The 12500-nt window shown below is 41.5% G+C and overlaps 2 protein-coding genes across 2 annotated transcripts in view; both read right to left on the bottom strand.

Moving 5' to 3' along the window:
- The window catches only part of LOC144978446 (carboxylesterase 1C-like), a 17986-nt gene extending 8560 nt beyond the window's left edge, over positions 1 to 9426 (bottom strand). Inside the window, exon 1 of the mRNA XM_078924517.1 lies at positions 6119 to 9426. Coding sequence (XP_078780643.1) covers positions 6119 to 6266 — 148 coding nt within the window. The 5' untranslated portion in view covers positions 6267 to 9426. The remainder of the gene's footprint in view (positions 1 to 6118) is intronic.
- LOC144978966 (liver carboxylesterase-like) overlaps positions 6464 to 12500 on the bottom strand; it is an 8482-nt gene continuing 2445 nt past the window's right edge. The window contains exons 2-6 of the mRNA XM_078925586.1: positions 11122 to 11275; positions 9398 to 9530; positions 7925 to 8021; positions 6942 to 7019; positions 6464 to 6498 (exon numbers count right to left, since the gene is read on the bottom strand). Coding sequence (XP_078781712.1) covers positions 6464 to 6498; positions 6942 to 7019; positions 7925 to 8021; positions 9398 to 9530; positions 11122 to 11275 — 497 coding nt within the window. The remainder of the gene's footprint in view (positions 6499 to 6941; positions 7020 to 7924; positions 8022 to 9397; positions 9531 to 11121; positions 11276 to 12500) is intronic.

Raw genomic sequence — 12500 nt, 5'->3', positions numbered from 1 at the left:
AATTCCTATCTTCTTTATTGTCAACGAATGGGGTATTAGCGTGGTCCTCATTTACAAAAACAATACTAGATATTATTGCTGTGGTGCTTCTGTTATTTTTACAATTATTATTATTATTATTATTATTTTTATTATTATTATTATTATTATTATTATTATTATTATTATTATTATTATTATTATTATTATTATTATTATTATTATTATTATTATTATTATTATATTAGTATTATTATTATTATTATTATTATTATTATTATTATTATTATTATTATTATTATTATTATTATTGTACGTATTGGTGACGTCGCGCGACGGTTCTGTCCGGAAGGTACATTTTTGACATTTGGACCTTTTGGTATTTCTGAATAGATCATTCTTTTCTCTTTAATGTGATACCTGTTTCATTAATGTATCATATTTTTTGGCTGAGTTATACAAGATTGAAATTGGGAGGTTCCTGCTAATCTCAGATCCAAAATTCAGAGAAATGTGCACTTAAAGATTTTACACACATCACCATAGCAACGGCATGTTATATTTCAGCTATCGTAATGAAATTTAGCATGCGTTTTATATACCATGTGACTAACATGTGTGTAAAATTATTTCTAATTTGGTTCATCAGCTTTTACACAACACTCGTTTTTGTAATGACGATAGTTTTGTGAATTGACCATCGAGTGAAAAAATAAACCCAACAAATAGCACTCACACTTTTATCCATTTTAACAGTGCAATGTTTATTTAAAGTTAGCTGTGATATCGGCACTATTTCACAAGATCTGCAATTCTGGAAAGTCTTCACAAATTAACTGGCGAAAGTAGCCGAGGCATTACAGTCGATTGACTGAAAACCGAAAGACCGTGATTAAGTCAGACAATCTAACACTTCAAACTTGAAACAAAGGAATGAAAATAGTGTCAACTCAACCATAATTTCTCTTACTCAATCGATGTGTTCAAATTTGATTGAGCTATCGGGGGGGGGGGGAGGTGTCGTGGATTGGGGGGGGGGGTGGAGGTGGTGGTAACAGCTCTTTGCACTCAGAACCCCCTCGTGGATCTTTACCTTGCAGTTGGTGAGGGGGCTTGAGGCACACGGGAGGGCAAAGGTGTAAATCCCGGTCGACCGTCACGAGACCATCCCGGGTATCGAGCCAACGAGCCACATGAGCTGCTCGCCCCGGTGTGTGACTAAATTTGATCCAAACCCGGTGCCCGAATAGCAGCCCTATCCCGGGCGCCACACTATTGTCCTTATGTCGAGTCCAAATCAGTCCCGTCAATGGCGAAGCGGTCTGCCGCCTAGCCAAATAATACCGCGTTCGTGTCGCCCGGGTCGTCGGCACGTCCGAGAAAAAAGCAAACGTCCCATGCATCAATCGATTCGCGGCCTGCCGATTGGAAAATGCGACGGCGGGGATGGCGAACTGACGCGTATATTGTCCCTGAACGTCGAGAGCCAGAGTATGGCAAAAAATGAGCTTTTATCAAAGCTACTGGCCGTTCATTGCGTTGATATCCTCCTTTTACAGGAGACCCACCTTTATTCAGGCGCGCAATCTTCCCGATTCCAGATCCCAGGCTATACGGTGGTCCAACGCGAAGACACTTCGAGGCTCAAAGGAGGGGTTAGCGTCTACGCTAAAGAGCCATCGAAGGTAAGGGTCATTGAGAGCGTAACGGACAGCAATGGGGTGAACCGAATTTCCGTGGAAGTAGGTGGACTGTGTTTGCATAATATTTACAAACCACCTAGAGCGACTTGGACTACACCACCGGTACCGGTGGTCAGCCATCCTTCCATCTGTCTGGGAGACTTTAATAGCCACCATCACGAATGGGGCTACCGAGACTGCAACGAGGCAGGAAGACAACTCCGCTCATGGATGGACTGTAATGATCTACACCTAGTGTACGACCCTACAGCCAAGGGTACCTTCCGGGGTACCCGCCATAAGAAGGAGTATACTCCAGACCTCACCCTCGTAACGAAAGGCGCGACCGGTGAACCGCTGCAGGTGAAGCGGACAGTCCTCGGGGACTTTCCGCATAGCCAGCACAGGCCGGTTCTTGTCACAGCTGGGGTGACAATACCGAGGGTGCAGTCTCTCCCACTTTGCAGATGGAATTTCAGGAAGGCTGACTGGGAGGAATTCAGTTCCTATATCGAGCAGGTCTGCCCTGCCATTCCTCCCAAGTCCAAGAATATAACCAGATTTAGTAGGCTACTGGTTAAGAGCGCTCAACGCTCTATTCCACGGGGCAAACGGAAATTCTACACCCCTTGCTGGACAGCAGAGTCGGAAGAGCTGTACCGAGAGTACCAGCAGACCCAGTCCCAGGACACAGCCGATAGACTACTTCAGTCTCTGGCAGAGGGAAGGAAGCAACGGTGGCAGGAGACCGTGGAAAGTCTCGACTTTACACACTCCAGCCGCCACGCTTGGCGTTTGATAAAGAAATTGGACCCAGATCGGAATTTCGCGAAGGCTGCACCGGAATGCGAGGCAGACACAATTGCCAAGAATATTAAGAACCGTAGCAAGCGGATCCCTAATCAGGCTTTTGAGCGCGGTGTCCGCAGGGCGTACCGTACGATTCTGGACTCGCTACCTGCGGAGGAGTCGGACTGGACGGCCCCGTTCAGTCCCCGAGAAGTGGGTGCAGCCATTAGCGAAGTGAAGAACGGCAAAGCAGCTGGGATAGATGGTGTATATCCCGATATGGTGACGCATCTGGGCCCCAAGGCACGGGCCTGGCTAGCAGAGGCAATGTCTGACATCCTTGCAAACGGAAAGCTTCCACAAGTGTGGAAGCATGCGAAGATAGTTGCCATCCTGAAGCCAGGGAAGCCGGCGAAGGAGGCAGACAGTTACAGACCCATATCGCTGCTGAGCTGTCTTTACAAATTGTTGGAGCGTGTTCTATTAAACCGATGGGGGCCGGTCCTAGACGCTGCCCTGCCACCCGAGCAGGCAGGCTTCAGGGAAGGGAGGTGCACCACGGAGCAGGTCATTGCCCTTACAGAGCATATTGAGCACGGGTTCGAGAGAAAACAGCAAACAGGTGCTGTGTTTATAGACCTATCAGCGGCGTACGATACGGTCTGGTGCGATGGGTTAATGCTCAAACTTGCAAAAATCATAAGGTGCAAAAAGACCTTGAAGTTGTTCTCTTCGATCTTAGGGGAAAGGCAATTCCACGTCGCGCTGGGAGACGTCACGAGCAAAGTTAGGAAATTGAAGAATGGGGTCCCTCAGGGGTCGGTACTTGCGCCAATGTTGTTTAACGTTTACATTAGCGATATGCCGAACACTTCCTCCCTGAGGCTGGGATACGCAGACGACTGGGCACTCGTTACTCAGAGTAAAGTGTGGACCCGTCTCGAGAGCGTACTCAGCGAGGACGTCACCAGACTCAAATCCTACTTTGACAAGTGGTACCTGAAGATGAACACTTCAAAAACCGTGGCCACTGCATTTCACTTATGCAGTGGCTGGCACACCCGTAAACTGAATGTCCTAGTCGGGGACCAGCCACTCCCATATGAGCCGCGTCCAAAATATTTAGGGGTGACGCTGGATCGCAGCCTTACCTATCGGGTTCATCTCGAAGGGGTTGCCCGGAAGATAGAGAAGCGGAATAGTCTTCTGAGGAAGCTGGCGGGATCGACTTGGGGCGCTAGCCAAGCGCTCCTGAGAACATCCGCCCTGGCACTATGCTATTCCACCGCGGAGTATTGCGCTCCAGTGTGGGGTAGAAGCAGAAACGTTGAGAAGGTGGATGTAAAACTTCGCAAGTCGATGCACATAGTGTCGGGAACGCTAGCAACAACCCCTAGAGAATGGGGCCCGGTAATGGCAGCGATCCAGCCCCCCGATGTCCGGAGGGAGACCATTACGGGAAACTGGCTGAGTAAGATCAAAGAGAGAGGGAATGGGGATACCCCTCTCATGCGCATAATGAACGGTGCCCCCGTTTCGAGCCGAAATAAGTCCCGGCAACCCTTGTACGCAGAATCCCTGACTACGGACAGAGCTGCACATACGAGATGGAAGTCGGTTTGGACGAATTCAATCCCTCGTGGGGGCGGGGACCTACACTCCTCTAAGCTTGGTGAGAAGTTGCCAGGCTTTGATACCAGTAAGAGGAGACACTGGGTAGCTGCGAATCGGCTTCGGTCGAGGAGCTGCCTAACGGCCGGTGCGTTACATCAGTGGGGTCTAACTTCCTGTCCTTTATGTCCACGCTGTGGGCAAGAACCCGAAACGGCAGAGCATCTAGTCGAAAGGTGTGTTGTGACGATGCTACCGGGCGGGTTCGCGACGGTGCACGAATGCGGACCGGACTTTGCTGATTGGGTCGATCGTCATAACATAATAGTGTGAACCATAAGAAGCTGCTGCACTCAGAAAGGAAAGAGTTCTCACCCACTCGGATTTTTTTCTCTTTCATTTTCAACATCCTCCTGCATGCCCCCCCCCCCCCCCCCGCCCTCTCTCTCCTCTTCCTCCCTTCTTTCCCATAATTCTCTCTCTCTCTCTCTCTCTCTCTCTCTCTCTCTCTCTCTCTCTCTCTCTCTCTCTCTCTCTCTCTCTCTCTCTCTCTCTCTCTCTCTACTTCCTGTTCCATCAATCTCTTTTTCATTTCATAATCACTCTCTTCATTTTGTCTCGTCCTATTCACTATAGCTATCTCTTTCTATCGGTCTGTCCATTAACTCTTTTCTGTTAGTCTTCCCCCCCCCCCCCCCCCCCCTCCCCCTCCCCGTCTCTCACTCCTTCTCCTTTACCGCTCGTCCTCTCTCTATCTGCCTCCTCCCTGTTCCAACAATCCCTTTAATTCCATAGTCAATCTTTTCATTTTATCTCGTCCTCCCGTCCTGGTAACCATCTATATCTATCTGTCTATCCCCTAGCTCTTTATTTTATTCATCCCCACATTCCATCCTCCCATCTCCAGTCAACACTCGTTCAGCGAATCATTCGAGGCAAGCGCACGATCACGCTCACGCCCACAACACCACAATCTCCTCGCCTCTGACGAGCTCAAAACAATGATCGGCCGAATCTAACAAGTTAAATTATTCATTTGACAAAATATCTCATAAAAATCAGTTTATAATGAAGCAAGATTTTGAATTTCTTGCAACATCAACTCTAACAACAATCGTGCAGCGTAAGCGGCCATTTTGCATAACTTATGACCATGTGATCCCGAGGACCAATGAGTGAGAAGGATTCAAGGGGTTTTCCGTTGGTAACTATGCAATGGCCTACTTCTGTTTACATAATTGGAATTTGACTACCCTCTTTTCGGGGTTATAATTTGACCACAAGATGGGGTCAATGGGCTAAAAATAGCATTGCGAAGGCAGGAATGGAGTTCCCCTTTGAGAAAAAGTCATAGGTTACCAGATTGGCGTCCTTTTTGCTAAGCTTAAAGAGTCGTCAAAAAACGTCAAAATGATCCCTCTTTCAATGGATGAAAACAGGGTATACTCTCTTTAAAGATTAAATGTATATACTTTTTAAGACTGTTTTTAATTAAAAAGGTACGATTTTATGATAGAAAAATACCTTAAAAAGTCAAAAATTGAAAAAACGCATTTTGCCTATTGTCACTTTTCAAATATAATGGCTGTTTTCTCAGTTCAGCTAGATGTACCTTCCGGACTGAACCGTCGCGCGACATATTATTGGTGCTATTGCGATTGTTGTTTGTTTGTTTGTTTTTTTTTTTTTGTTTTTTTTTTTTTTGTTTTTTTGTTTTTGGTGGTCATTAATGGTATCAGTGTATTTTTTGGTTCCATTTACCATTTTTTGTCCACTTTCATGTATGTCGTCATCAAATTGTATGATTTATTGGAGAAAGCCTAAGACTGAATAAACTTTGAAACTTTGAAAAACTTTGAAATTTTCTATTGTATCGACACGACCTAGACTCTCCAATAGGGGTCTAACGATATGAACGAATCATCAGAAACCACCGCTGCCCAGTCGAAAACATATCCGACCATTGCTCAGCAGAGGACGATAAATAAAAGGATGTCAACATGACTTTGACGGATCCTGACAAATTAAACGTTTGTTTTTACATATTGAATCATTACCTTTGTCTCCACCTGGATTTAGGAAACCAAAGATACCAAGACGGTATTGGATAGTGACCACGATGACGTCATAATCTGTGACTAGCCTTGAAGGGATGAATTCCTCGGCTCTGCCAAAGATGAACCCACCTCCATGGATCCAAACCATTACCTGTAGGGAAGTTGTGAATCAAATGTAGTACGGATATATTAAAACGCATCACAAATAAGTTTATGCCCGTTCAGAAAACGTTGAATTAACATTAATAATAATAAACTTTGTTTGACATGGTGCTCAATTGGAAATGACTTTTCACCAGAACTAATATCATCCACCAATTCAAAACTGCTGAAAGGACTGAGCGGTCAGGGAAACATCAGTCCAGCTTTCATGACCCTGCCTGTGGAAATGAATGGCAGAAAATGTATTCATACTTGGAACCAATGGTGTCATAGAGGTATTTTTTTCGGGGTGGGCATCATGCTTGAAATTCAATTTTGAAAAATACACCATTTGAATCACAACAGATGCCTCGTTAGTTGTTTCTTAAATATAGATTTTAAAAACTTGAATTTTAGTATTCTGATCATAATTTTGACTTAATGTATAATTCTTTTCATTTACATTGAATCCTCTGAGATAATGCCAGGTTCAGGTATGGAGTGGTGTGTATGATTTGTATATTAAAGGTTACCCCTTGCTTATTGTGCTTTCAGCATTGCTATTATTTCTACATTATCACGCTTTATAAAAACAGTCGCCTCTCGTTTCTCTCACTACCTCAACTCTCAAAAACCATACAAGATAAATTTTGACTAGTTTACATTTATTATGTAAACTTACTTATAAAATCACAATTTTTATCAAGGAAATTGGCACACCAACGTAGATAGTTTTCAAAGGCAGCGTCATATAAGTTGCCTGTAAAGAGATGATTATGTGTATTTGCAATCTTATAATATAAAACTTTTCCACGTGCCTGGCGTACTTCATATACATCATAATTCAGAATGTAGCTTTAATATGCCCTTGAAGCGCATATGAAAACGATCTTTTGCCTCAAGACAGTATAATGTCAAGATTTGATGATTGTCGATTAGTGAATTTCAATTAAAAATAATTTGAACTGTGATATTATACGTGTATAGTTTTTCACACTTGAAGAATTTATGTTTAATGCGATCAGTAAAATTGACTTACATAGCCCAAGCTTTATTAAACAATAAATTCATTTTTAGAATCTGTTTCACCGCGACCTTGGATAATTTAGAGATGATGAGCCGCATAATATGAACATATTAATTTTCAATATAATATAACAATTAAGGGCTAAATATACTAATTGACCTTCAAACACTCTATAAAGATATATGAAATCGACATGTTAACTGTTATGGACTTAAACATCGAGTTACACTAGGAAAGAGTTGCTCCCCTTTGTTGTTAGCTAAATGACTTTAGTTACAGTTTAACTAGTTATTATTCATTAAGTCCATTGTTTAAAATATTATATTTGTGCTTACAAATATCAGAGTGGCATGCCCTAGAGAAGTATGCACTCTTTGTTCCTATTATTAGTCTACTGTCCTTCTATTTACAATGTTGTTGCGATATATTTGTATATACTCTAACTTATACTCAGAAATAAATTGTTCTCTCACATTTATTCACTTAACGCTTCTGGGTTGAGTGATTCCACAATATTAATCTGGTGTCCCGTCAATCAAAAACACAACATTGTCGACGAGGATTTTTCACCATTATCCTGCGCATCTGCCTATCGGAGCGTTTCGTTACGTCAGTCGAAAAGTCAACACACCACTGACTGAAGGAACTTGCCTGCCGAGAAAACCGGAGCAATTCTGGCGACAAACATGCAGCTACCCCGGAGCAGAATCGAGTCATAAATCGGATCGTGTCCAACTGAGAAGAACGATCGTGTCGTAACAGAAAATTTCCCTATCGACTTTAGCCTTCGAACCTTCGAAACACTTCTCGGGCTAAACAGGGAGGTGTTATAGTTATGGACTTACGTATCGAGTTACACTAGGAAAGAGTTGCTCTCCTTTGTTTAAAATATTATTTGTGCATACATATATCAGAGTGACATGCCCAAGAGCAGGATGCATTCTTTGTTCCTTACTTTCCATATATGTGAGTTATACCATACTGTCCTTCTACTTACAATGGTGTTGCGATATATTTGCATATACTCTCGCTTATACTCAGTAATAAATTGTTCTCTCACATTTTAATCACTTAACGCTTCTGGGTTGAGTGATTCCACAATATTAATCTGGTGTCCCGTCAAAAACACAACATTAACAAATATGAATCTAACGCATAATGTTGAATGAGAAAGAGATGCGTATGATTAGAAATGGAGAAAAATTTAATTAATTTTTTTTTTAATGAAAAGATTTCATCGATCATGGTGACACACACAGAGATATTAACTATCATAACAAATTATCTTTAGCAATCAAAATCGTATGTTAAGTATTACAGTTCCCATTCTATGCATGTTTGAAAGCATCTATAGTTCCCTGAATTTATGTCTTGTAATTTAGCCTTGCTTTTACTGTTCTTGAAATAAATGAATGCTGGCCAATGGATGTATTGCATCTGGTAATAACTATTTTAAAATTATCACCTCTTGAATCAGTAAAAATAAGTATTTGTTATCAATATTACCTATACCATGAACTAGTTTATACATCTGGATAAGGTCCACTCGTTTTCTTCTATACTTTAAAGTCGGAAGTTTCAATACATTTATCTTTCCAGGTAGGACATAAATATCTGCTATTTCAGGGAGCAATGTTGAAGCGCGTCTTTAGACATTTTCTTTAAGTTCTGGTTGTTTTTCTAAATAATTATGTGCATTATTTAGAAGTCATACTGTTCAAGCTATACTGGGGAATTATTTTCTCTATGGGGCCGGAGTTTATCCCGGTTTCTATAGCTAGAAACGGATAATAGTAATTGCTTGCTACCCTTTGGATAGGATGCTAGTCTATCGAGAAGTACTTTCCGCCAGATCCAACAGACCCAGCTACCCAATCACTGTTGGGTGGACAGGAGGGGGGGGGGGGTCAGAAATAAATCTCGACTACACATGGGATCGATCTCGGACCCTTGGATTGTAAAGCGAGTGCTCTACCACGTGAGCTATCGGGACCCTCATCATTTTCTCTGTGTCAATTATATTTTGTTATCTAGTGATATTTTTAAAAATATATTTCTATCAGGGTTCTAAAATGAGTGGAAAAACAGCGCTATCATAGTAACCGCTTTACCTTTTTAAGTGCTCCACCGTTATTGTTGTTGTTTGTGTTGACAGAGGTGGGGGTGAAGACATTCAGATGAAGACAGTCTTCGCTGGTCTCAAGTGTAGGATTAAAATTGACTTGAAGGCAACCAGCCCTGAACCTGTCGAGTAAAGAAAATGTGGTGGTCGGTATATCGTGTACTCACATTCTCACAACGTACTCAGGTGTAAAATGAGTACCTGACAGTTAACAGTGTTGTTTCTGTTGTATATATATATATATATATATATATATATATATATATATATATATATATATATATATATATACATATATATATATATATATACATATATATATATATATATATATATATATATATATATATATATATATATATATATATATATATATATATATATATATATATGAAGGCTGGTTTTCCGAAACATGTAAAGTCGATTTAAAAAAATTTTAGACTTTCCATCCGTGAGATAAATTGAAATATAAACGTTATTTTACGCATCAATTAACACTTACATTTCTCTTGATTTGTATGAATTTGACGTTAAAATGTAATAAAATACCCGTAATAGACCGAATGAGAAATTATATAGGAAATAATCTTCAATATCTCAAAATGGAGAAAAACGGAGTTAAGGAGTTTTGGAAAAGCACCCTTCATATGTATAATATGAAACCCGCCGAAACCGACAAAACCGGACGAAACCCGACAAAATTCGAGAAAGTTATGGGAAGTGGAGAGTGAACCTGAGACTCAGGAAAGTGTACGCCAGTGGGAAGTGAACCTGAGACTATGGTTTTCGACGGGTTTTGGCGGGTTTCATAAAAAAAGCAATTACATTTTTACGAAACCCGCCGAAACACAGTCCCAGGTTCACTCCCCAAAATAGTGTACACCTCCCTGAGTCCCAGGTTTACTCCCCACTGCAGCCTACTTCCCAGAACTTTGTCGGGTTTTGGCGGGTTTTGTAAAAAATAGAAACACTCTGTTTTGTCTCCTAAGACTATAATGTTATCTCAGCTGTGTCTATGTTGGTGCTGTGCGTGTTGAATCACAAATGAAGCTGTTGAAGATCCGAGAGAAGAACTGCCCTATGGAACTGAGCTCCCCAGGAATGAATGGGTAACACTGAACAGAGTACGGGCAAAAATTGGGAGAACAGCTGGAAGAATGAAAAAGTGGGGACTGGCTGAGACTAGCTTGTGTACATGTGGATGCCCAGAGCAGACGATGGAGCACATCCTTAGGGAATGCCAAGATGGGCCCAGTTGCACTGACCATGACCTAAGAGTCTGCTCCACAGATGCTGTGGAGTGGGTTCGGTGTTGGAGTGACAAGCTATGATGATGATGATGATGATGATGATGATGATGATGATGATGATGATGATGATGATGATGATGATGATGATGAGCTGTGCATGTTCTAGTATTCGATCCCCAGTCAAGGAAGACTGAATTTTTGGGGTGTTTATTTTTCATGTATTTTTCTTTCTTGCTTTGTTTGACACAGTTTCATACACACTTTTTAATATATTTATCTAATCATCTTACCCATTTAGGCGTCATGTCTCGTCCTGCATGTTAAGTGTTGTTGTTGGCAAGGGACCCTTTGTAAAGCGATTTTTTCACGTTTAGTGGATATTGCTCTTTACATCTGCTCACGTTTCTTTCTTTTAAAAAAAAATTCTAACACACTTTTTCATATGTTAATCTAATCATCTTACCCAGTTGACGAGATGACTTGGTTGGGGTCTCTATTCCTGTTTGAGAATGGTCGGGGTGACCTAAACCTGAGGCTGCCAATTGGAGGCTCGGCAAAGGGAATTCCATAGTAAGCGTAGTAAGGTTTTAGAGTGTCCTGAGCTCTCTCGTCCACACCTGACAAAAATCATAAAGTCAAATGGTATGGTTTTTGATAAAGATCTGTGTGAATAAGTGTGTATGAAACAGTGTCAGACAAAGAAAGAGAGAGAATAAGGAAATAAAATCATAACACTACCCATGTCTCAAAAGTCCTTCCTAATACCGCCCTTCCCCCCTCCCCCTCAGATATGACCACCAAGAAAGAAAAAAAAAGAACAATTAACAAAAAGATATGCATGTAATATTATAGGTGGATATGGATGTAGGCGTACACGTGTATAAACAACTAATACAATAAAAATAAAAGATAAATAAATACATGAATAAATGACAAGAATTAAAGAATGTTGTGGTGGCATGGAACGACAGAAGTCATCCCACCGTTCCAACAACATCTAACATATTGGAATTAAATCTAACTTATACAATTGATACTAATTAAAAGGGTCATTAGATAAGCTGGCCTGGTTTTTTTTTAAGCCACAAATTGAATAATAAGTTTCACTAGAAAATCAAATCGAAAAAAAAATGCCACACGGTCAGCTAAGATTAGTTATAGTGTATTGTATGTAGTATATTTTAGCTCAATTAGTGTTAGTATTAGTGTTTTGGGCACACCCACATCGGAGACTGACTCCAACGACCCGGCACTGCCGTCCTCAGCCGTCTTCCCGATAAAGACGTCGGACAAATAAATACTGAGAATAAAGAGAAGAGCCGCTGCTAAATCCATCCATACCAAGCTCGAGAAAAAACGGCAGAGGACGTTGGGTGCTTGATATGGGTAAGTCTAGCGGCTCTTCTCTTTATTCTTAGTACTTTGTCCGTGCCCGACATTTTTATCCGAAAGACAGCAGAGGCAGGCAATGCCGGGTCGTCGGAGTCAGTCTCGGTGTGGGTTAGCGCTTTGAGTCGATTGTGTGTAGAATGTGTGTAGAATGTGCCCTGCCGGTAAAACCAGTTAGTTTGTTATGCCCCTCTTACTGCCCAACACACCTCCAACCCCATTCCCTTTTGTGTCCCTCTAAACATATATATTTTATGATGTAATATTGTTGCTGTTTCTGCCCTCTATTACCCTCTCCTTATCCCCCCCCCCCCCCCCTCCCACGCCTTTTTTCATTCTCGGCTGAGTTATTGTTTTTGATATAATAATATAATATAATGTATAGGTCTTTGTTGTTGACTTTTGCCATCCACGGTTATGAGTAATTCTCACTCGGGCCTTTGTTATTGTTTT

This window comes from Berghia stephanieae, chromosome 8 (assembly GCF_034508935.2).
Source record: "Berghia stephanieae isolate SIO BIC M18660-M18661 chromosome 8, UCSD_Bste_1.3, whole genome shotgun sequence".
Taxonomy (NCBI): Eukaryota; Metazoa; Mollusca; class Gastropoda; order Nudibranchia; family Aeolidiidae; genus Berghia; species Berghia stephanieae.
This window is presented reverse-complemented; position numbering and strand designations above follow the sequence as displayed.